Genomic DNA, 24,175 nt, shown 5'->3' with positions numbered 1-24,175 from the left:
TTTCTCTGAAGGCTTTTTTCATCTTTTAGATCAAGGCTTTTAATGAAATTTCTGATGATAAGAGCGAATATTTGGAAGCATATTTCTAACTTTATGTGAATTTGAACTGCTTTATATAGGCATCAATTGGGCCCTCACAAACTGTTACATATCACTGTATATTTCTAAGTACTTTTGCTCACTTGGTCAGATGGCAGAAAAAAATAAGAGCACTCAGAGAGTGCACTTTGATGTTTTATGATGCTTTTATTACAACTTACCAACATCAGCCGGCTTTTATAACAACACGCTCATGTCTGACCTATGACCTTGAGGCATGACATCGTAGAACTGTATTTTATTATCTTATCTATCCATATGATTGGAGCAGATTGGCTGAAAGTTCTTTGCTTATGTAAAAAGTTGAGATTTTAAGATAAATTCATGCAGTGTGTGTGTATTGGCAAAAATCTATGATGTCATTGCGATGTCACAGGGCATTGTATTGAAAAAATACAAAGTGTGTTGTACAGCTCTCTCCATGCCCTTTCATGTGATATATTACTTGATTTGGTTTCTTGACATTTTCTTCAAGGTCAACTTTTGGAAGCATGAAGGTTAAGGTCAAATGCTCAGCCAACCTAGGCACTCATGTCCCCCAAGGTCTAGTATATTGTTGTGAGGTTTAGTGTGACCTTGGCCATGACCTGATTTTCACCTAAATTAAGTTAGCTTGAGCTGTTACTCCTTCGCATTGGGGGTAGATCAGAAAAAAGAAGCTGGGTACCTTGCCAGTCTTTTAAAGGATTGGCACAGAGAGACAGAACTCAAGCTAACTATTAGAGTTAAAGCAGAAAGACATGGCATGGATGACGCAGACTGAAAATCAGTCAGTGGAAAACAGACAGAGAAAACAGACGGAGAAGCACTGAATAGAATAAACATCAAATAAAGGGACCAAAAACTCAAAGCCATATGTGAGAGAAGCTACATGTCATTGCAAAACTCTGGAACCATGACATCAAATAGTTCACAAAACTCTATTTTTTGTGCAATTTTACATTGTTGTACATATTTTACTGCAACATAAAGTATTATTTATTTGTAAGATCACGTTTGTGTTTAAAGCCTTTTATACAAAATCCATTCAGGACACATGATTTTTTATTAAAAACCATAAACAACTCAAAGACATCACAAAGAATATTATTTTACTATTTACTGATACTTGTTAAGCTCTGGCCGTTTCAGCAGAACTTCATGGTTTATCAGAGATGGTTTTATTATATTATAAAAACCCCACACACATCAGCAAATGTCAGGAAGATGTTATAGAAGTTTACAATCCTTTCCAGTAAATGAATACGAAACAATGTGAAACAATATGTTATGTAACAAAGAACATGAGAATATGAATGCCCTGATTGTGGCAGACCTGTTTAGAGACAATAACAATCAAGACTGTCATCATAGTTGTAAGATTTATACATGTGCAGTTGTAATGTTTTTTTCTTCCTTTTGTCACTTTTTTTTTAGTTAGGATATTTAAAGCTTTCTTCTAATCCGAATGTTCATTTATGTTTAATTAAAGTAAAGAATACACTGTAAAAAACAATCTATAGAATCTAACCAGTAAATTTGAAGTAACAATTTGCATTGATTTTATTTAGGTAAATTTTATTACATAGTTTTAGTAAATAGTCCCTTATATTAAAAGCTATGAAATACTAAAACAAATAAGGTGAAGTCTACCCGATACTTCTCAGTACATTACATAACAAATTACTGATAGAAATTGAATCATTCTAACTCGTGTTTGTGAGTAGATAATTGTTAATCTACTTAATAATACTGACTGATTTAATTTGTTAACCCTCAGTTATTCAGGGAAGTTTAGTTTTATCCCAGAACTGAGTTTCAGAAACAAGAGATGATGATTATGTCAATACCTTTAATCAATAATCCAATGTGCTAACAACTCAAGAAACAGTTTGGTCACAATGGAGTTGTTATTGTGGTAGGGAAAGAAGGCAAGATGGAGATAAGGGGGCCAAACCATCTATGTGGAAGGTTCTTGAAGAATAGTGTACAACCTTCAGCCGAACTGGGCGATGCAATATTTTATCACCAAACCTTTTTTTTTTATAGTTATTCTTTTAACACATTTGGATTAACGTTTATGAGCAACCATGGATAAAACATTTCAACTCCTTTAGGGTAAAGAAAGGCAAATGCTCCACGGGAGAGGGCAGAACAAAAATATGTTTAGTGCAAATTTTTTTTGAACAGGGCTGCAGTGAACGGCAGCTTTGAAGAAACTCAAGCTGGTGTTGTCAAATGTGTTTCTGCCCACAATTACAACATATTTAGTTTACTTTCAGAGAAGAGAAAAGGAAAAGGACCTTGAGGCAGCTGTTGCTATATAAAAAAAAACTGAATTGAACTGAACTGAATGGAAAAAAAATAAGCTTTATTTGAGAACCATGAATCAGAGAATTGAGACTTTTTTCATACAGATTAACTGATTATTAGAATAGTTGACAATGTAGTAGCAATACAAAATCTTCCAAAAAAAGCACACTTCCATTATCACTTCATCATAGCTTCAAATGTAGTTCACACACAGGTCGATCTTAAATTAATGTCTATTGATTTCAGGTAAAAATAATAATTAAAAAACTAAAAAATGAAGACAAATAAGCAACGTTGTTGCTATCTAAAAGCTTTGTTCTTCCCCCAGCTCTCATCTTAACTTCCACTATTTCCGTTTACTGAAGTTTCGTTCTTAAATAAGCATTTAATGCCACATTAATGGTTTGTGGAGTTGTGAGACATTAAGAAAAATGATTTCACAACATTTTCTTCCCCCTCACTGTGGATAGACACCAGGTTGGCTCTCTCAGACAAACAGTGGAGCCCAGGTCATGCGTGTGGCAACAACAGACGGAAGACGATTTTTTTTTAAAAACAAAAAAAAACAGAGGCACCTCCACGCAATGTTGCAGAGACGTGTCAACCAGGACAGCCCTACAACATCCAGAGCCTTTAGGGCGAATATTATTCATCCAATAGTTCCTGCCACTGAGCAATTGCTGTGACCTCACTCCCAGTGGTAGGCAAGCTGTCTAGGCTTCCAGTATATAAGGTATGACAGTGGGTTTGAGGAGATCCTCAAAATGTTCCTTCCACTGCTTGACTATATCCTCAGTTGATGTCAGTAGCATCCCACTACCACTTTATACAGTGTAATTAAAGCACAGCTTCCCCCTCTTCAGTCATCTGAGGGCTTGCTAGAATCACTTTGAAGCGGACCAAAAGTCTTGTTCCATGGTCTCAGAGCCTCATTCCACTTGGCCTGCCGGTACCTTTCAGCTGCCTGTGGATTCCCACAAGCTAACCAAACCCAATAAGACTTCTTCTTCAGCCTGATGGTTCAGTAAACCTCTGGTATCCACTTTCTCGTTCTGGGATTACTGCCACAACAGGCATCAACAACTTTGAAGCTCCAGCTTGTTGCAGCAGCCTCATCAGTGGAGTTGCAGAACATGCTCCACTTAGACTCAGTGTCCCCAGTCACAATCCAAAATGGTTTTTGTTTTTTAGTCTATCGCCCCCTCTAACATGGCTTGGCATTACTTCAAAAAGCACAGACTAAACACAATACAACACTGACATAACATCTTTTTGGTCTTACTAGTGAGGGGTTGATAGAAAGAAAATTAAATACAGTGTTTTTTAGATAATGTAAAGTAGTTTGACCAACATCCTTCAGTAGTTCCAAAATCTTACCTCTGCCTATCTGCTCTGTATTTTTAAACAATAAAAATGAATTGATGTGTATGGGGTTAAAAATAAATTCTGAAGGACAACACCTAATTCAACAGTAGTTGAACTCTGGCACTTTCAGGTGAACTTTACTGTTTTCTTTGTCTCAGCAATTGTAGTTTTATTATATCATAAAAAACCTTTATCAGTAAAATGATAAACAAAATAGGTTATAGGAATATCAGGGAATATAAGTCTGTGAGCTTTTCTACTAAATAAAGTCAAAGCAAACCCTCTCCACTCTTTTTTTAACAGTAAAGGCATATTGAATTGAGCTTATTGTGGCAGGCCTGCTTAGAGGCATTTTAAAAAACCTATTTTCATAGTTGTAAGATTTATACACAATTTTTTTCCCTTTGCTATTGTATACGGTGTCCTTTGGGATATTTACAGTATATGCAAACATTTTAGCACCCATCCATCCATATCCTCCACTTATCCAAGTCTCTGTTTCCCAGCTGTCATAGTGTGACATGAGGGGTACACCCAAACACAGTTTTATTTCATTTGAAATCCTGACACTTAGTCTTGTCTACGCTAGCTGGAAAACTTGAAAACCAGTTTTATTTGCTGTTATTTATATAGTTTCTGTCCAATTTCTCCACTTTTTATCTGATTAGTGGGTGATTTTAACATCCGTGTACCTACTAAAAATAACATTGTCAACATGGCATTTAAATTCATAAGAATCAGTTGTTTTCTCTCAAAATGTAGAAGACCATAGCCATCACTTTAATCACACTTTAGATCTTTTTCTGACATATGACGTGGAAACTGAACATTTAAAGGGATTTCCTTAAAACCCTCTTTTGTCTGATCATTTATTAACAACATTTAGATTTACAGTAATGGATTCGCCAAAGCAGTGGGAAGTTTTTTTTATCACAGTAGATGTATTTTTGATAGTGCTCTAATTACGTTTAAGGATATAATTCATCCACTTTTATCTTCTTCAATGCCAGGTGCCAACACAGTGCAAACCAGCTACCTGAATGCTACTTTCACAGAGGTTGATTATCTTGTTAATAATTTTATGATCTTCACTGTGTATGACTCTGGATACTGTAGCTCCACTAAAAAAGAAAACCTCAGACGTACTGGACTCCCTAGCATAACTCTCAAAGACGCACCTAGCTTGTAAACTAGAGAGGAAATGGCATCTGACCAATTTAGAAGATCATCATTTAGCTTGGAAAAATAGCTTGTGGCTTTATTTAATTTCCTCCCTAAGCTAGCGTATGTTACTATTCATCACTGAGTGAAGAAAATAAGAACAACCCTAGGTTTCTCTGCAGCACTGTAGCCAGGCTGAAAAACAGTCAGAGGCCTGTTAAATCAAGCCTTCCTTTAACCTTAACTAGTAATGACTTCTTGAATTTCTTCACAAATAACATTTGAACCATTAGAGAAATATGACTCATAGCCATCTCAGAGATGTAACATTATGTACAGCTACGTTAAATACCATTGATATTTATCTAGGATCTTTTTCTCAGTTACAAAGTTGTTGCGTCACTTCATTGTCATCAGCCGGAGACTCAGGAGGAGCACCCAGAGCCAGGCTGAACAAAAATGAGGAGCAGGATCATGTTGAAGCTTTATGAAGCCAGACCAACCAACATGGGCACCACATGGATTGACTACAAGAAAGACTACAACTCAGTGGCCCACAGATGGATCCTGGAATGCCTAGAATAATACAAGATCAACAGGACCCTAAGAGCCTTCATCAGGAATCTGATATTCAGTTTCAAGTCCTGGTTTTAGTTACTATAAAGTATTAACCAACAGACTTCATGACGTACACACATCAGCGTAACTTTGTGCTGAACGTTGGGGGGTCAAGATCTCTGTCTAAATAAATAAATAAATCTGGGTAAATTCCCAGATGATTAAACATGCAACTATTTTGCTGGTAATACCTGAAATGAGTAAAGACAATCAACAGCCTATTTATGCAAGGTAATTTATAATTTTATTGGGGGGGGGGGGGTTATATTGGTTGGGACTGATTATTGGGGGAGTCATAACCCCCCTAACCCCCCTGGAAATTACACCCCTGCGTACACATGCTAATTCAAGCCATTGCCCAGTGTCTGCAAACAGCTGAGCAGATGTGCTTGTAGTGGTTATTTATGTACTTCAATTTCTTGTCAGACTCACTCCCTAACCTCACTTTTTTTGATAGCTGAGACACGTAATGTCTTCTTTTTGTTGTATACACTTTAATCATATTTTTCATAATGTGAAATTAGATGAAACTTTTGCTTTTCAAAAGCTACAAAGACGAAAAACAGGTCTGCAAAGAACATGCCACCTAAAGATGGCGCAAAAATCTTGATGATTGATGAATATTTTTTTGCCTTCGCTGTGTGTGTTTTGTTAGCACACACACACACACACACACACACACAGACACGGTACTCTCTGGTTACATGTACATATCTATGTAAGACTCATATGTTAATGAACCTATGCATATGCATGTAACCTCAATAAAGGAGCAGTGTTACGAGGGAGCAGACAAGAGCAACTGAGGTCAGGCGAAGGAACGGCGCTCGTCCAGTCCTCTCCCTCATGCATGAGTAACACAAAGAACTTTGCCTACTTGGTGTTCAGTGCTTTTGCTGTGTAGTCAAATTGTCTCGTTCCAGCGGCGGGTTTCTGCTAGACAGACCCATCAGCTGTCCAAACCTCTGTCTCTATGTAAAAAGTAATTACACCAATGTGTTAAATCAACAATCAACAGTGATTAATCACATTTTTTTATAGAGATGACTTCATGAGCAACACCCAGGTTGGAATATGGCCAGAACATTTTAGTCAAGAAATCACTTAACTAGAACGTGTCTGACAAAGTGACGGTGACTACAAGATCTTAGAAAGCAACATCATGGACATCTAAAGAAAGAGCTAAGAAACACTGAACTCTATCAGTCTGGAAAGGGTTACAAAGGCAATTCAAACGCTTTGGGAATTGAACCACGATGAGGGCCATTATCCAGAAAATGTGGAAAACCTGATGGCCTCACTTGTCTCATTTAATGTGCCCTGAAGCTCAAGTGCACCAGGACAATAATGCAAAACACAGCAGCAAGATCATCTCTGAATGGCTCAAAAAACAAAATGGAGGTTTTGGCCTGGTCAAAGTGCAGACTGGAATCAGATTGAGATGATTTAGCATGACCTTAAAAACTCAGCCTATGCTGGAAAACCCTCCAAAGTGGCCGAATGAAAACAATTATGCAAAGAAGAGTGGACCAAAATTCCTCCACAGCGCTGTAAAACACTCATCACCAGTTATTGCAAATGCTTGATTGCAGTTCTTGCTAGATGACAAAACCACTTATTAGGTTTAGAAGGAAATTACTTTTTCACATGAGGTAAAGTTGGAGAGCTTTTTTCCCAAACTAAATGAAATCATCATTTAAAAACTATAATCTGTATTTACTCTGACCATCTGTGTTAACACTTGAAATCGGAAACATGTAAGTGTAACAAACATGTTAAAACATAAGAAATCAGGAAGGGGCAAAAAAAAGAAGCTTTTTCCTAAAAAAAGATTTAGAGCAGAAGTTTTTTGCACTGCATTTTAAAATATATTACATTTATTTACAAGACACACAGAGCAGAAAGTGTGTTACTGTTTTACATCCACAGACACACAAGAAAAGAAGCAGGCAACATGAGGTCAAGTTATGGCAATTTTATTTGTGTATTTCAGGACATGTATTCAGATTAGAGTTTTTAAAAAACAAACAAACGTCCCAAGTAAAGTTTGGGGGGATTTTTAGGAGGAGAGGGACGGTGAAAGAGAAAGTGGGTTAAAGGTGAGAGGTGAGAGTAGAGAAGATGAGAGAGGAGAGAGAGAAGAAGAAGGATGGGGTGAAAGAAAGGTGGAGAGAGGGGGAAGGAGGAAGAAACTATTGATCTCCTTCAACTTGATGCTGCTGGGTCAGTTCTTTCTCAGCAGTCTGCTCCAGAATCCCCTCGTCTCCTCGGCTTTCTTTTCTTTTTCTTTTGCCTTCAGCTCTTTCAACGTTTTGTTTAGCTGCTCCTCGGCGTCTTTAAATTTTTCTTTCAGCTCCTGTTTGGCCACTTTCACTTTCTGTTTGAGGAGCTCTTTAGCTTCCTTTTTGTGCTTTCGTATTTCTTTAAGTGCATCTTTGCAGTCTTTCTTGGTCCTCGCAGAGCCTGTCATTTCTTTCTTGAATACCTTCACCTCAATTTTCTCTTCTGCAAGTTCTTCTTGCACTTTCATCAGTTCCTTCTTCAGAGTTTCACTTTCCTGTTTTGCCTCCCATTTTCCACGTGTCTCTTTTTCTATTGCTTCCTGTGTTTCCAGCAACTTCTTCTTCATGTTTTGAGTGTAACTCTTTGTATTTTCCATTTCTTTCTTTGCTTCCTGTATTTTCATTTTCTCTTCCTCCAATGCTTTTTGAACTTCCAACAATTCTTTCTTCATATTTTCAATCTCATTTTCTGCCTCATGTTTACGTTTTTTCTCCTCTTCAAGTTGTTGCTTTACATGCAGTAATTTCTTCCTTACTATTTCAGCTTCAGCCATTACATTTTCAGCTTCTTGTGTTGCCAACTGCATTTTCCTCTTTTCCTCTTCAAAATCTTTCTGCACCTCCTGTAATTCCTGCATCACGTTTTCTGCCTCCTTTGCGGTTTGATATTTATTTTTGGCTTCTTGTGCTGTGGTTTTCTCTTCCTCCAATGCTTTTTCAGCTTCCAACAGTTCTTTCTTTATATTTTCATTCTCATTTTCTGCCCGTTGTTTTTCCATCTTCTCTCCTTTAAGTTTTAGACCCACATGCAGTAATTCCTGCAATACTACTTCAGTTTCAAACTTTGAATTTTTAGCTTCTCCTCTTGATTTTTCTGCCTCTTCTCTTAATTTGACATTTTCAGCCTGTATTATTTGAAATTCCTCTCGTAGGTTAATCAGCTCAGACTTCACTGTACTGTATGGTGAAGCACTCGCCAATCCTCTTCTCGATCTCCCTTGTTTCATTTTGGCCTTTTAAACAAAGGAACCAAAGTATTGTAGAGAAGTGAAGTGAAGTTTTCGATGTTTTATATCTTCAACTGTCGTTTGTCCTGCACAGAGATGCTGCTGTAGATGTGTCTCTAACTGTGTCTGGATACAATGAAAAATGCTGTAACTAAGTGCTTGTGTTGCACAGTTCTACTAAACATTCCATGTCATGCATGCTCCGCCCACATGGTCAGGAATGTCAGGTGCTGCATCACCAAATGCTGCTCCCGTTGCCTAGCAATAACAGCTGTTTACTTTTTGGGGTCTGGTTCATTATTCAATAAAGAAAACATGTCCAAGTATTACAACCATGGTGCTGAGGCTCAGTGCATATTCTAGCCTGCTGTGTGGGTGGGCAGCTAGAAATCACTGGTGAGCAACATGAGTGAGGAGAAAACTGGAGCAGCCAAGCAGGGAGCTGCAGGTTGCTGGTTTGAGTCTCTGTTCAGATGCTGGTGTCTCCTCTCTCTGAGATGTTTGCAAACAGTCCCTGATAAAACAATGAGGATAATAAACAAACACGTGACTAAACTAACAATTATGACACTGATGTGTGTCATGTATAGCAGGATGGCCTCTATACAGCAGTCGCTGCAAGCATCCACATCAGCACACTTACTTTTCTTTAAGCAGGCGTGCTGGGGTCCTCCTAAGGAAAGTTTGAGAACTTCATTTCCTTCATGCTGGTGAACTTTTTACCAAATTTATTCATCAAAGCTTCTCCATCACTGACAGGGATTGTTTGGATCCTCACACTCATCTCCACAAACCCTAAAAAATGAGTCTCACTTTGCTCATATAATGCCAGGAGTGTCTCCATATTCCACAAAAGTCTATGCAAACATGTAACAGTATCCCATATTCATATAAATATTATTGATATTATAACAAAAGCTGTCACCAGCACAATTGTCCCAAGTGCTTTTTTTTTAAACAGGATTTTCAACCAGAGGATTTCCCTATAGCTTAATTTTTAAAATATTTTGTACACAATAACAGAATAATTTCAGAAAAACACAAAATGACTGGTGTCAATATTATTTGCCCCACAAAAAAAGTCGAATATAAAAAAATATTGCAAATATTGCACAGTGAAAAGGCACTACAGCTCAGTTGTTCCCGCCCTCCTTTGTCCTCCTGTTTCCCCTCCCTCTCCCCTCCAACGAGGAGTTAAACAGTTTGATGGCGTGTGGGACAAAGGAGTTTTTAAGCCTGTTGGTTCTTGACTTTGAGAGAAGCAACCTGTCGCTGAATAGGCTCCTCTGATTATTTACCACCGTGTGCAGAGGATGCCCAGCATTGTCCATAATGTCCAGCAGTTTCTTTAATGTCCTTTTCTCTGCCACTGTCACCAAAGTGTCCAGCTTCATGCCGACCACAGAGCCAGCCTTCCTGATTCGTTTTTCCAGCCTGGATGAGTCCTTCTTTGCTGTGCTGCTCCCCCAGCACACCACAGCATAGAACAGTACTCCTGCAACCACCGACTGATAAAACATCCTCAGGAGCTTCCTGCAGATGTTGAAGGACCTCAGCCTCCTGAGGAGGAAGTACAGTGTCTGCTTTGGCCTTTTATGTACAGGTGCTGCATGTTGCATGGGGGACTGACTGGATACCAATACATAAGATTGCACCTACCTACTCCACCCCACCCAGATGTGACAAAAGGGTGGATGTATGTGTGTATGTTTTTTTTTTACAGGAGCAGAAAGGTGACAGCAACATCCTAGGTTTGCATGAGCTTTTGGGACAGAGGACCAGTGAAAAACAGGGACCATTTCCAGCCCAGCTGACAACCCAGAGAGGAGTTAAGACAGAGGGCTGTACCACTTGGCTTCCTAGAAATCGTCATGAGGAGATTTTGAACAACAGTGAAATCCAAATAAAGACGACGTAAAGATAAAGATAAAGATGACCTTTATTAGTCCCCCTTTATTAGTCCCAGTTTCCCACCTGCAGGTGGGAAATTTGTTTTTTTACAGCAAAAGTGCAAAGTTATGTAGCAGAAATTAGAAACACTGGAATGCAATAAAATAAAATAAAATACTATATACAATAGCATAAAAATAGAATAATATATATAATAGAATAAAATAGAATACAAATACTATATACAACTGAGTAAGAAAATACAAAAGTACAACTTTGTCAGAGAAAGAATTGCACATATAGCAGTCTTATTGCACGTGTGAGGGTTTGATCAGCTGCAAAAGTCTTTGTTGTGGAGTCTGACAGCAGTGGGGAGGAAAGACCTGCGAAATCTCTCCGTCCCGCACCGTGGGTGCCGCAGCCTGCCACTGAAGGAGCTGCTGAGTGCTGTCAGAGTCTCTTGCATGGGGTGGGAGATGTTGTCCAACAGGGATGACAGCTTAGCCACCATTCTCCTGTCACTCACCACCTCCACTGGGTCCAGAGGGCATCCTAGAACAGAGCTGGCCCTTCGGATCAGCCTGTTCAGTCTCTTGCTTTCCCCAGCAGAGATGCTGCCGCCCCAGCAGACCACTCCATAAAAGATGGCTGAGGCCACCACAGAGTCATAGAAGGTCTTCAGGAGTGGGCCCTCCACTCCAAACGACCTGAGTCTCAGCAGCAGGTACAGCCTGCTCTGCCCTTTCCTGTAGAGGGCATCTGAGTTATGAGTCCAGTCCAGTTTGTTGTTCAGATGAACACTAAGGTACCTGTAGCTGTCCACAGCCTCAATGTCCATACCTTGGATGTTCAGTGGTTGCAGTGGAGGATGTTTGTGCCTGCGGAAGTCTACCACGTGATGTGACTTGACGTTGAGGAAGACTACAGGGGTGTACGATGTGCTCTGCCCTTTCAACGTACAGCTTGCATTGGAACGGAAACTGAGGGATGAAGCGAGTGTGCCAAGCTCCAAGAGTGACAGCGCAGAGAGAGATCAGCGATGGAATTATGACTCTGTAAACAGCACAGACACCAGGAGCCCTGACCCTGACTGGAAATGACTGACAACAATTGCCCATGAATGACCACCTAATGCTGTTTCACTTTGCCATGCATAATTTGACATTCTGGAGAGAGTCTTTCCTTTGTATCATTGTTGTTATCATTTGCATGTGAGAACTGAGGATAATTGGAGATGAACAAAGGGTGGTGAGAGAATAGCGACGTGAGGATGCACACTGTGAAACTTCTTTAAACGTACAATGGTGTTGATGTGATATGCAGACTGTCAGGAAAGAAATTCTGTTATTAATGTGATTCTTAATAGTTTGATTTAAGAATCAAAGGGTGGAATTGTATTAGAATTTCTTTCATTTATGTTTTGGTCACATTGTTTATTAGTAATGCTTTAGGTCAAGCAGTTAGAGAGATGGTGGGGGTCTGCTAAGGAAACGGGGACATTCACACAGGAAGCCTGGCACCACAGGTAGTGGAGCCTTTTGTCTTTTCTCCACTGTAAGAGATAGCAAGGGAGTGTGAACTTTTCTTTGGGGGAAGACCAAAGGTGTGAAAACAGCTTTGTACTGCCTTTTGTTTCTGTAAAAGGTCTTCAATGCACTTTTCTGATTGACTATACAGTGGGACACTGTACACAAACAGATAAAAACATATTATTACACTTTAACATGTACAAGCCCGAAGGCAGAAATATTTGTTGCTGAGGGCAGAAAAACAGCAGGTTGGAGAGATGATGGTCACAAGTTTTATTTGCTGTTAAATTCTGAAATGAAGGGAAACCAATCAGATGCTCTATTTAGCGTCTCATAGGCCTTTATTGCCTAAGTCTATTTAGATGGTGAAACATAAAAGTCACAATTCATGTTTGATATTTTATTTATCATTTGTTCCATAAAAAGTGTCTTTTTCTTTCACTAAAACTGAATTTCGACAGATTTTTACTGCAAGACAAACTTCTTATAGCATGTTTAAAAAAACAACAAATTAAACAAAATGAATATATTTGAAATACAATATCACTACCGTAAAGTAAATCCTGCCCATAGAGTGAGATGCCTTGATGGGGTTTGCTATCTCAGAGTTTGGACTTGATGACCTCCAAGTCAACCATGAACAGTCATCTCTGCTCCATGTTTCTTTTCAGCTGTAATCAGTTTATTTCTGTGCATTTACTGTTATAAAAATGAAAACAATGTAGAGAGTTTTTTGTCTTCATGTACTGTAAAAGCTCACAAACTTTTATTTCCCCTTACTGGTATACATGTTTGATGTTTTTCTAATAAGAAATTATACTTTTATAATATAATAAAACTATAATTGACTGACTTTTATTGAGTATCAAGCAAATTTATTTGGCCTCCTATGATGTTTTCTGACTTTTGTCCAGACAATGACCAATGATATCTCAGTGATCAGTGAAAACACCCTCTCAGGCAGCTATAAAAGAAAGCAGGACCAACACTCTGCAGAAATCTGAACATCCTGTAGGAAGAAGCTTCAGCAGCTCCTCATCACACTTTGAGACTTAAAGCTCCAACATGATCTTGCTCCTCTTCTTGTTCGGTCTGGCTCTGGGTGCTCCATCTGAGTCTCCTTCTGATGACACTGAAGTGAAGCTCCAACTTGGTAAGCATCAGATATTCTGGCTCCTCTTTAATTTGATTTCCTCTTTATTGTTTAGACTCTAAATGCATTTTTGATCATTTTTCTAATATTTTGCACCAGCAGATCTAACCCATGTGTTGGTATAATCACAAATGCATGAATTCTTTTCCAGGTCCAGATGTTTCACTTTATTCTGCTACATGTACTGTGGAGTTATGATGAAAAGAAGCTTATAAAAAAATAAAATATTAATCTAATCTCAGCAGTACAGATCAGTTTAGTTTCTATCACTGATAAAATTCATGATCTTGTTCCTCTTCTTGTTTCTGTCTTCTTCAGATAACCAGCGATTCAAGCTACTGCGTGGAAACTGTCCCCCATTCTGGTGGTACTTCAACAACCGTTGCTATAAGTATGTAGCTACACCAATGAGCTGGGCTAATGCAGAGTTCCACTGTTTGTCACAGGGAGCTAACCTGGTGTCCATCCACACCAGTGATGAAGAGAGTTTTGTCAGATCCCTGATCGGGAACTCTGACCCTACTCAGGCACCCACCTGGATTGGACTCAGTGACATCCACATGGAGGGCAGATGGATGTGGTCTGATGGCTCTGTGGTGCATTATTCTAACTGGCTTGCAGGCGAGCCAAACAACCTGGAAAAAAACGAACACTGTGTGCTAAACAACTTTGGTCCTGTTAAGAAGTGGAATGACGAACCATGCTCTCGTGGTTATCCCTCTGTTTGTGTAAAACGCAATGCCTGTGTTTAGAAAATAAGACACTAATTCAACATTAGACAGTTTACCTGATGTTATGTTGGCATGTAGCGTCCCTCCACAATAAATTTAGCAATGTTAATATTAATATATCCTAATTAATATGTTTATTAATTAAATATATTAGAAGTACAGAAGTGCAAGGCTGGAGTACTGAAATTTAAGGACTCTGTAATACTATATTAAACAGGTATTTTCATCATGCATTTGTTTGTTTGTTTGTTTTTCTGGATCACTTTAAATCAATAAAATGAAAGTGTTGCACAGCAATAGCCAGTTACCATCTCTTTTATTTCGTGATTATTATCTTGGTTTCTTTCTTATTTAAATGCAAGAAGAATCCTTTCAAATAAGGAGCTCTAGGACTTCCTGGGCTGTTTAAGTGGGCCAGAGTAGAACAGAACAGCAAATCAGTGCATGGAGGACATTAGAGCCAGTGTCTCTAACACACCCTGCTGTCAAAATATGATCAAAGTAACCAGTGCATAACAGAGAGGCCAGAATCCAAACACACATATTTGTCTGCACAATCAGCTCAATGAGACTTAAATGGACTGGACTTGTACTTATTTAGCACCTTTCTACTCAGTTGAGCTCTCAAAGTACTTTCTACTCCAAAGCTTCAAATACAGCAGCATCTTTGTAATGTGATTTATTTTACTGTGACAGCAGAATACTACTATAAGTGTGCTGCGTACGTTTTTTAGGGTTCAGCCATGTAGAAGAGCACTCCTGAGAGGAAAAGATTTGAATTTTCACAGCTAGAATGCAAGTACCTGTTATTTACTTTGTGGCCACCTGAGGGCAGCAGAAAAAGAGTGAGTGTGATGCTGCTGATGTCAGATGATTGATTAACAGGTGACTTATCAATACTTTAAGATGCATTATGATGAGTATTGTTTTAAGCTTGTGTGCATGATAAATAACACGTTAGATACTCTGTACTAGTCATATATCTGTTACATAGTAGTTACATATTATCTTGTAATAATTTATATGTTGAAATTTAAAAAAAAAAAATCTACCTTCACATGTTACAATTTATGTGATACAGGTGATTGAAAGGCTGTGTGTTCATCTTTAAGATCCTGACCCCACCTGGGCAGTGCAGATCAGTCCTGTCAGTGACAGAAAGCATGATCTTGTTCATCTTCTGTTTAGTCTGGCTCTAGCTGCTTTGTCTATGTGAGAGACGGGAAGTGAGATACAGCTTGGTGAAGGTTCTGGTTCTGATACAGCTTCAGTGTCTGCTCGGCATTATGGTGCTTGTTTAACCACAGCCATGACCAGGGCTAATTCAGATGTTGTTAAGGATAACAATGTTGAGAAAAAATGAAATGATGCCATGTGTTCTGATATTTTCCTTTTATTTGTGGACCCGTCATGCTAGAAACAGAGATACCTGCATATTCAATAATCTGTTTTCCTGTGACATGCTCACATCCATGGACCTCCACATTAGATCCCAGTGTTCATTTTTATGTTTCTGTGAACTGTTTCTGTTACTTCCTATTTACACCACCAAGTCTGTGTCCTCTTTCCTCTGTCCATAAGATACACCAAACACCTTTTTGGCATTTTTTCTTTCCACTGAAGTCCCTCCAATACAGGGCACACAATCACTGCATTCAACTAAATAATGATTCTAGACATCTGAGATTTATGTAACCAGATGTAAACTTGAATGTTTGATTTTTAAAATATGAAACAATTTGATAATATATGTTTAAATCTGTTTGTGTTTAGGTGTAAAATAAAAATGAAACCTTTTGGTGGGAATATCCTTTTATAAATTTTATTACCTTGCTTGTCAAAAACGTGCAAAGAGTAATTGATAAAGTCCTTCTGAGATTCAAGTTTAAAGTTTTATTTTGTCATATACAGGTAACAATGGCACATCATGACTGGCAATGAAATTTTTAGGCTCATGGAAACTTGCACATAAGGTAGCATTTATAAAGTAAACTATAAAAATAAGGAAATATATATCAATAAGTAGAATAAATAAATACAGATTACTAGCAAAGAAAAGTGGGACACTGTAGTGCTGAGGTAATGATAAATACATGTACATGGTGTATAGTAATTGTGCCTTCCTCATACAAAGCTGTCTGTAGAGGTCCTGGATGGCTGGCATTTCAAATTTTATTTACTCTTCATGCTTTTGAAGTAGAATTTTTAATTTATTATTTAACATTTAGGTAAACAGTGATTTGAATTTGAGCTAAAATGCAGCTACACACAGGTCACAAGTTAGCACTGTTTGCAAATATCATATCAATTGTCATACAAAGGCCCTGTATTAGTCATTTTTTTTTTTTTTTTTTTTTTTATTAGTCATTTTAAATATGAACTTGTACATGACTGAGACATAAAAACACACCTCAGCGAATTCTTCAGGGATTTAACAATTAAGATGTAACCATATTTTGTAGCCAGTTGAGGGCAGCAGTAGATTAAGTGAGTGTGACAACGATCAACCTGCTCTTAAACGCTGTAATGGAGGAAATCAACACAAGCATATTTTGCTTTACGAGCCATCGTTAAAGTTCTGTTTTTTTTAGATTATTCTTCTAACTCTTAACAGACTGCTAACGTGTAAGCAAAAGGCTATATTTATAATTTATTTGTAGTAAACTGAAATAAAAACACATTACTAAAAAAAATCTATTCTGTGACACATGAATGTTATGTTAGGTAGAACTTCAAGTAGAGCTGGGCGATATAAGATTTTTTCATATCACGATATGTTTTTTTCATTTCAGGCGATAACGATATATATCACGATATAAGCCAAATAACTATATTTGTAAGATTTAAATGTGCCGTTGCTCACAAGTAAAATGTGAAATAATCAGCAGCTTGTTTTAATTAAAATATTTATTTCCCATAATAACTTCAACAGGGCAGATGTACTTAAGGAACATGAGACTTCATTTCAGATAAATAAAGGCAAATATTGCAAACTACACAAAAGGCAGCCGCTAAAGCGTTTAAGTTTCAAAACAGAAAAAACAAAACAGACCACTAAATTGTCAATTCCACTTAGAAACAAAATTTTAATTCTAAAAATAAATCTTAGTTTGTTTTACAGAAGAACAGACAAAATTGACTAACTTTTGTCAATATCAAATAAACTGAGAACTAAAAGGAAATTCTCAATCTCTCCTTGTTGTATAGCTTAGCTTTTCAAACAGTTTTAACAGTTACTTTAGTCTGACAAAAGCCGAATGACGAATTAGCGCTTTCAGTCAGTGATTGAGCATGCACCGCTTTATTGTATTTCCAGACTTGCTTTCGGCACAATTTACAGTGCGTGCTACTCTGTTTTTTGTCAGACTTGAAATAGCCGAAATACCTTCACACTACGGAACTTCTGTGGCCCTTCCGTTCGACAAACTCTCCGGCATTGGAACCATCATCTGTTTTCTCTTCGATAACCTTCGCTCACGCTCTCAGTTGATTTTTCTCTAGTCGGCGCACTCATTTCCTCCATTACCTGGGCAGCCCGGCTGGCTGCTTCCCAAACAAATACACATGTGCGCCTTGGCACTTGTGCTGTACGTAACAAGTCATGTGATGTGACGCTGCGGCTGTGATTGGTTCGGCTCTGCGCTACTTAATTTTGATTGGCTGTTCTTTTTTTATTTTAAGAGGACAAGAGAGATGAGGCCTATCGCAATAGTTTAATTTTTCTATCTAGAAAAAGTTATTTCGCAATACATATCGTTATCATTCTATCGCCCAGCTCTAACTTCAAGGTACATGAAGTTCTTTGCTGACCTGTTTATCGTCTTTGTAGCTGTGCAAAAGCAAAAGCTTTATTCAATTTCATAGTATGACAACCACTCTGAAGTTTATATAAAAAAAACAAGACACTGGGTGACAATTTAGGGATCTACAGTTCTCAGCTAACACTCTTTGACTTTGAAAGTGAGTGAAAGGAGTGAGTCTGACTCATGAAGTTCAAGTACACTTCTAGTTTAACAATTGAGAACAGCAGCGCAGCACTGACCTGCTCTTCTGCTGACTGTGTCAATATGACTCATAAACTGAGACAAATTATCTCCAGGAACAGCTGAACAATATAAGACGATAAATAATCACTACAAGCACATCTGTTCAGCTGTTTGCAGACAGTCAGCTTGCTCGGCCAACCAATTAATGTTAGGTAGCTATATCTGATTTTATGATTCCACTACTGCTACTCTCACACTTCCACTAATGCCTGGCTACATGCTTGAACATTATCAGTGTTTCATGTGGCTGCTATTTTATCAAATTAAGTAAACTAGCCTATCGGAGCTACCATAGGGCGAGATGCAGGGTACACCTTGGACAGATCACCATTCTGACAAAGGGCATGTTATTAGCAATACAAGGATAAAGATTTTATCATTAATAGACAATTTAACATTAGCCACATAATATACAAACACTGTGTTTAGTGTTTCATCATTGAGAGAAGCATAAAAGGGGCTCATACAAAAAATATTAGGTACTTAGTTATATGTGCAAAAACTCCATGTGCTGAGAGGCAGGAGGGAATTAACACTTTATTAACATTCAACATGGTCTTAATAAGTGACCATGCAAAAAACTCTGCCAGTGCCCACAGACTATGAAGTTTTTAAAGTGTGGATGCAAGAGATTATTAACAACCGATAACAACCAAGTCAAATTTATTGGAAACTGCACTACCTGGCAGGGACCATCTGAATGCCCTCCCTGGCTTTCTTAAGACTGACAATGAATAAATAAATAAAAAATAAATAATAAACAAACAATTTGTGAAATGTATTACGTAGATATCTTACCAGGAGTTTTACTAATAATACATGGATTGCAAAATTTTAAAATGCAATAAATTATCTGCTGTGAACCACTTGTTGCTGTTATTGTTGGTTTTTTTACACTGGATTAAAAAAACCAATATTAATACTGGGCATTTCTTGTAAATCACTGCAGTAATTTTAAGACCAAAAGCAACTTTTACACACAGGTAAGAGAGTCCAGAGCATCACAGCAGATTATTTCGATCCATTCAAACAGCTCCGACTCCCCACAGAAAGCCATCCACTTCCACACCTCGGTCCAAATTAGGAGAACATTATATTTTTTTGCATTACGTTGAAACTATCGTCACAAGCAGCAACTGCCATCTCTACCTGTGAAACTTTCTCAGTAAATGCAATTGATGTGTTTTGTCCTTTAATAAAATCAGTCAAAGAAGATTTGATTCTAATTGCAATCCAAAGTATATTAATAAAACTGGTCTTAAGATATCTGCAAACGTTGTGACATTATGTTGAATTTATAATAAAGTGTAACTTAAAAATAAGGCTTAGGGTTAGGGCAGCCCTGCCACCGATTCTGTTCATAATTTTTATGGACAGAATGTCTGGGCGCAGCCAAGTGGCAGAGGCTCACACTTGGGTGGTCTCAGAATATCATCTCTGCTTTTCACGGATGATGCGGTTCTGTTGGATTCATCGGGTGATTGCCTCCAACTCGCACTGGAACGGTTCGCAGCTGAGTGTGAACAGGGGGGAATGAGAATCAGCACCTCCAAATCTGAGGCCATGGTCCTCAAATGGAAAAGGGTGTAGTACCCACTCCGGGTCAGGGACAAGTTCTTGTTCCAAGTGGAAGAGTGAGTGACGGGAGAAGGGAGCGGGAGATTGACAGACAGATTGGTGCTGCGGCTGCAGTGATGTGAATGCTGCACCGGTCCGTGGTGGTGAAGAGAGAACTGAGTGTAAAAGCGAAGCTCTAAATCTACCGGTCGACCTATGTCTCTCCCCTCACCTATGGTCATGAGCTGTGGGTAGTGACTGAAAGAAGATTGCGGATACAAGCGGCGGAAATAAGCTTCCTCCGATGGGTGGCTGGCCTCTCCCTTAGAGATAGGGTGAGAAGTTAACCCATCCGGAAGGGGCTCAGAGTAGAGCCGCTGCTCCTCCACATCAAATGGAGGAAAGGAGCTAGTTGAGGTGGTTTGGGCATCTGACAAGGATGCTTCACCAGGAGGAAGCCCCGGGGCAGACCCAGATCATATAAAGATTTTTTCTCTGGGCTGGCCTGGGAATGCCTGGGTGTTCCCCCGGACAAGCTGGAGGAGGTGGCTGGGGAGAGGGAGGTCTGGGCTTTTCTTCTTAGGCTGCTGCCCCCGTGACCCGGCTCCGGACAAGCGGAAGAAGATGGATGGATGGATGGATGGATGGATGGATGGATGGAAAAAAGAAGTAATTCTCTGTTAACTTTTCTGTCGTTTAAAAAGAAACAGTGACTGTGGTGTTTGTAAAAGCATGTTTGCTTGCTTTTTAAATCTCAAAACTTCATGAACTCGTTAATGTAGGATTAAATGATCCTTTAACACTTGAAGCTACTGAAGGTCATGCTCTCCTTCTGCACTCCCGAGCGGACAGCCTCTCTCACTTTTTCTCTTTGTGCATGTTTGATTGTAGGAATGGAGTCCGCTGTGCAGGTCACCAAATACTACTGACCAGTGATGGGAATAACGGCGTTACAAGTAACGGCGTTACTAACGGCGTTACTTTTTTCAGTAACGAGTAATCTAACTAATTACTATTCCTATCGTTACAACGCCGTTACAGTTACTAACAAGGTAACGCGGTCCGTTACTATTTTTCAACAAACAGTTGAAGCTGTGTTCAGTTCACCGCATCTTATATCAGCTGCACGGAAGTAGCTGTAAGTAATCTGGGCGCTACAGCTTTAAGCAGCTGCGCGCTCCCGCACGGACGGTAATCACGATCACTGTCTAGCACAACACCTGGAGCTCAGGAGGCAAAACAATCGCATGAGTGCTGCTGTTTGACTGAGGAAGAATAAAGTAGTCGTGGTAAGCCGATCACATGACCACTTAAAGACAAAGCAACAAGGTGCTAGTTTATAAATTGTGTCGATAGGCCACGTAAAACCAGAGTCATGATAAACGATATATACGCGGCGTTTTTTCCTCAATAGTTTCGCCACGTTAGCGCTAGCAAGCACTCTCTGCTTATGAGCAAAAAAACAAAACAAAACAGGGGAAGTTTTAGGAGTGACGGCGAGAGAAAGAGAGAGGGAGAGAGAGAAAGAGGGAGAGAGAAAGAGAGAGGGAGAGAGAGCAGGAAAAGAGAGAGAGAGAGAGAGAGAGCGAGTTTTGAGATGTGAGATTTGTGACGTTTAGCATGTTTGGAGTGTGTAGTTAATGTGTTGTCTTGTGTAGTTAGTGTGTAGTGTTGTGGATAGTTTTGTGTTGTGTGTCAGAACAATGAGGCGACTGCTGTCTCCAGGTAGAAACAGCAGTGATACACCTGCTGCTGTCAGACCTGCAGGTATCAGGCTGTGATGTTCTCCTTTATAGTGGACAGAAATGATTTTTTTGGAGTGGCACAAATAATTTGTGTGGCATCTTATTGAAGAACAGCTGATTGTTCTGTAAATAGTTTGAAATGGTTATTTAAAAAAAGGGTAAAAGGTAAATGGATGCAAATAACTTTGTTGTTTGCAAAACTTGTGCATAGGATTTTAAAATTGACAATTAATATTTGCATTTGAAGTTATAAAATATGATTCATTAAACATGTTTATGGTTGTTACAGTAAAAATATAACTTTTTCTACTCTGATTTTATGTTTTTTGTCTGATTTTAGATCAATTCTGGTTATACAGTATGACAAAATGAGAACATAACTGTAAATTCAGGCACGTGAGGTTGCGCTAAAAAGAATGATACCAAACAAGGCAAAGCAAATAGTTTTTAAAGGTAAAATGTGGAGAGAAAATCAAGAGTAGTAAAAAAATGGCCAATTATACCCTGGACGCCAGAGGGTTAAACGTTCTTTGTTTTTTTTTTTAAGTAACGCAATAGTTACTTTTCCAAGTAATTAATTACTTTTAGAATATTGTAACTCAGTTACTAACTCAGTTACTTTTTTGAAGAAGTAACTAGTAACTATAATTGAATTACTATTTGAAAGTAACTTGCCCAACACTGCTAGTAACACATCATGATCAATTAGAATGGTTACACATTTTGTGATTATTTACATATTCAAAGTAACTAAGTGTGTTGAAATTAGTTATTTACAGTAACTCTGAGTGTACATAGCCTGTCATCGTGCAAACAAATTTCTATGTGGAAAAAATAACACCTGTTCTAACCTACATCTGTACAAAGATGACTGAGGCTGCTCTTGGTTAACTAAAAAAGGAAGAAATGAAGATATTTGAATTGAGCTGATTCCAATAAAATGAACTCTGTCAACAAGTGCATCTTTGTGTGTTTGTGTAAGGGAGGGATCAGTGGTTGTTTTGACACAGGGTGCAGCAATATGTTATCCTGATAAGTGCTATTAATAACTACTGATTAGTACTACTACGATTTGTAGTCATGATAATTAATCCTTCACAACAGCAGAGAACTTTAAATGTCTCACTTCCAGGAACGTTAAACACACAGAAAGGGTAAACAGTCAAAATCAACATTTTAAGCAATATGATGATGATAATGCTATTGAGAAAAATCCAATTATTGGCACCTCCAGAGGTCATTTTTTATTTTTCCCCATCATAACAAAATCTGAGCTATAAACTCCAGTTTATAGCTTAATGGTAGAACATATGTCTAGTTGTGGCTGTGTTGTGGTCACTAAGGACAGGGCTGTAGCTAAAAATTTAGAGTTTGTTGAACCTGCTTCCAGGTTAAGGAACCAAAAGAGAGCTGGTTGATGTGATGATGCCCATCTCCTCCTTTTGCTGTCAAATTCTGTAATGGAGAGGAAACTAAAAGGAGCCTGGAAGCCGACATGGTTGCAACAGTATTCTGTCACTGTTATGAAAGTATTGTTCTTAAAGCGACATAGTTAAAAACCTGTATATAAAAAGCTTACAGTGTAAGATGATGATTATGATTCTTATTACTCCCAATTCTGATGCTGGGTTTAAATTCACCAAGTTATCTTGACCATGTCTACATGCCTAAATCTACTGAGGTGCCGCCATGTGATTGGCTGATTATTTGTCTTAATGAGAAGTTGAACAGCTGACCCTAATACAATCTAATACAATCTATAATGTCAAAAAAGAGCATCCCATCCAGTCACATTTTACTTTGTCACTTCTTGATTCGAAAGGAACATTTTATTCTCTCAAAATATTACAGAAAATAAATTTGCTTATAGTTTTATCACATGTCACAGGAAGCTGATATTTCTGATACTGATTGCATGTTGTAGATTCAGGGACACCACAAGTGCGTTTGGCCAATGATATCACAGCAACAATGCAAGCAGCCTTTCTGAAGGCTATCCGGTTGTTCAGTGATGACGTGACGAATCCTACTTCCGGGCCTAAAGTAGTCTGCGTTTAATATGGCTTTTGTGTTATTAACATGTTTAATGTTTTGTATTTTCTTCTATTTAATCTCAAAAAGCTCCTAAAACAGTCAGTGATCACTGTTGACCTCCCTCGGCTTTTATTACTGCTAATCATTTATTTAAGCTCAGTTTTTAAAACCTTACGATGTAACTACAGCATAGCCCATGCAGCAGTATATGAATAACTAACCTCGTATTGTGGATGGATTATCTCACTTGTTCTCCTGGCTGAAGTTTAGTCCTTTTACAGCATCCTGCCATGCGATTACATTTGTTCCTGACCACCGAGAACACTCACGTTAACTTTTATCGAGTGGAAAAAAAGTTAGCTTATTTATGTTATGCTAACATAGCTGTGTCGCTAGCGATCACGTAGCACATCATTATATAGCAGCTAGCCAAACTTCAGTAACCCTACAAACGTCACTGCTGTTTAGTTTTCTGTCTTCATTTATGTTGGAAGTGATAGCAGAGCTGTACGTTTGAATTTTTTTCAAAAACCCCGCAGTCAGGACATGCTATATTGTATTTAGATAGAAGCTAGCGAGCTAACTTCCTGCTAACTTCTAACGCCGTTAAATATCATAAATTCCGTTTTCATGGATGCCTGGATGTTAAACTCAATTGTTACACCT

At 38.5% G+C, this 24,175-nt stretch overlaps 2 protein-coding genes across 3 annotated transcripts; one reads left to right on the top strand and one right to left on the bottom strand.

Annotated features, from left to right (window-relative positions):
• Positions 1-7,509: 7,509 nt before the first annotated feature.
• Positions 7,510-9,001, bottom strand: LOC109196397 (golgin subfamily A member 6-like protein 22). The gene has a single exon (XM_019350383.2). The coding sequence runs from the start codon at positions 8,822-8,824 to the stop codon at positions 7,760-7,762; it is 1,065 nt and encodes a 354-aa protein (XP_019205928.1). The 5' UTR covers positions 8,825-9,001; the 3' UTR covers positions 7,510-7,759.
• A 4,204-nt stretch (positions 9,002-13,205) lies between these two features.
• Positions 13,206-14,316, top strand: LOC100692342 (lactose-binding lectin l-2). Of its 2 annotated transcripts, XM_005478659.3 has the most exons (3): positions 13,206-13,396; positions 13,715-13,787; positions 13,872-14,316. In XM_005478659.3, exons 1-3 carry the CDS (start codon positions 13,309-13,311, stop codon positions 14,146-14,148), a joined length of 438 nt encoding a protein of 145 aa, XP_005478716.1. In that variant the 5' UTR covers positions 13,206-13,308; the 3' UTR covers positions 14,149-14,316. The 2 variants fall into 2 exon arrangements, with proteins under 2 accessions (XP_005478716.1, XP_003444160.1); XM_003444112.4 differs by having other exon boundaries at positions 13,715-14,316.
• The last annotated feature ends 9,859 nt before the right edge of the window (positions 14,317-24,175 follow it).

This window comes from Oreochromis niloticus, linkage group LG22 (genome assembly GCF_001858045.2).
Source record: "Oreochromis niloticus isolate F11D_XX linkage group LG22, O_niloticus_UMD_NMBU, whole genome shotgun sequence".
Taxonomy (NCBI): Eukaryota; Metazoa; Chordata; class Actinopteri; order Cichliformes; family Cichlidae; genus Oreochromis; species Oreochromis niloticus.
This window is presented reverse-complemented; position numbering and strand designations above follow the sequence as displayed.

Bases quoted from the DNA above. Each gene is read 5' to 3' on its own strand.
- LOC109196397 (XM_019350383.2), bottom strand. From the start codon at position 8,824: ATGAAACAAGGGAGATCGAGAAGAGGATTGGCGAGTGCTTCACCATAC.
- LOC100692342 (XM_003444112.4), top strand. From the start codon at position 13,309: ATGATCTTGCTCCTCTTCTTGTTCGGTCTGGCTCTGGGTGCTCCATCT. The intron at 13,397-13,714 runs GTAAGCATCAGA...TGTCTTCTTCAG, and splicing joins TGAAGTGAAGCTCCAACTTG to ATAACCAGCGATTCAAGCTA.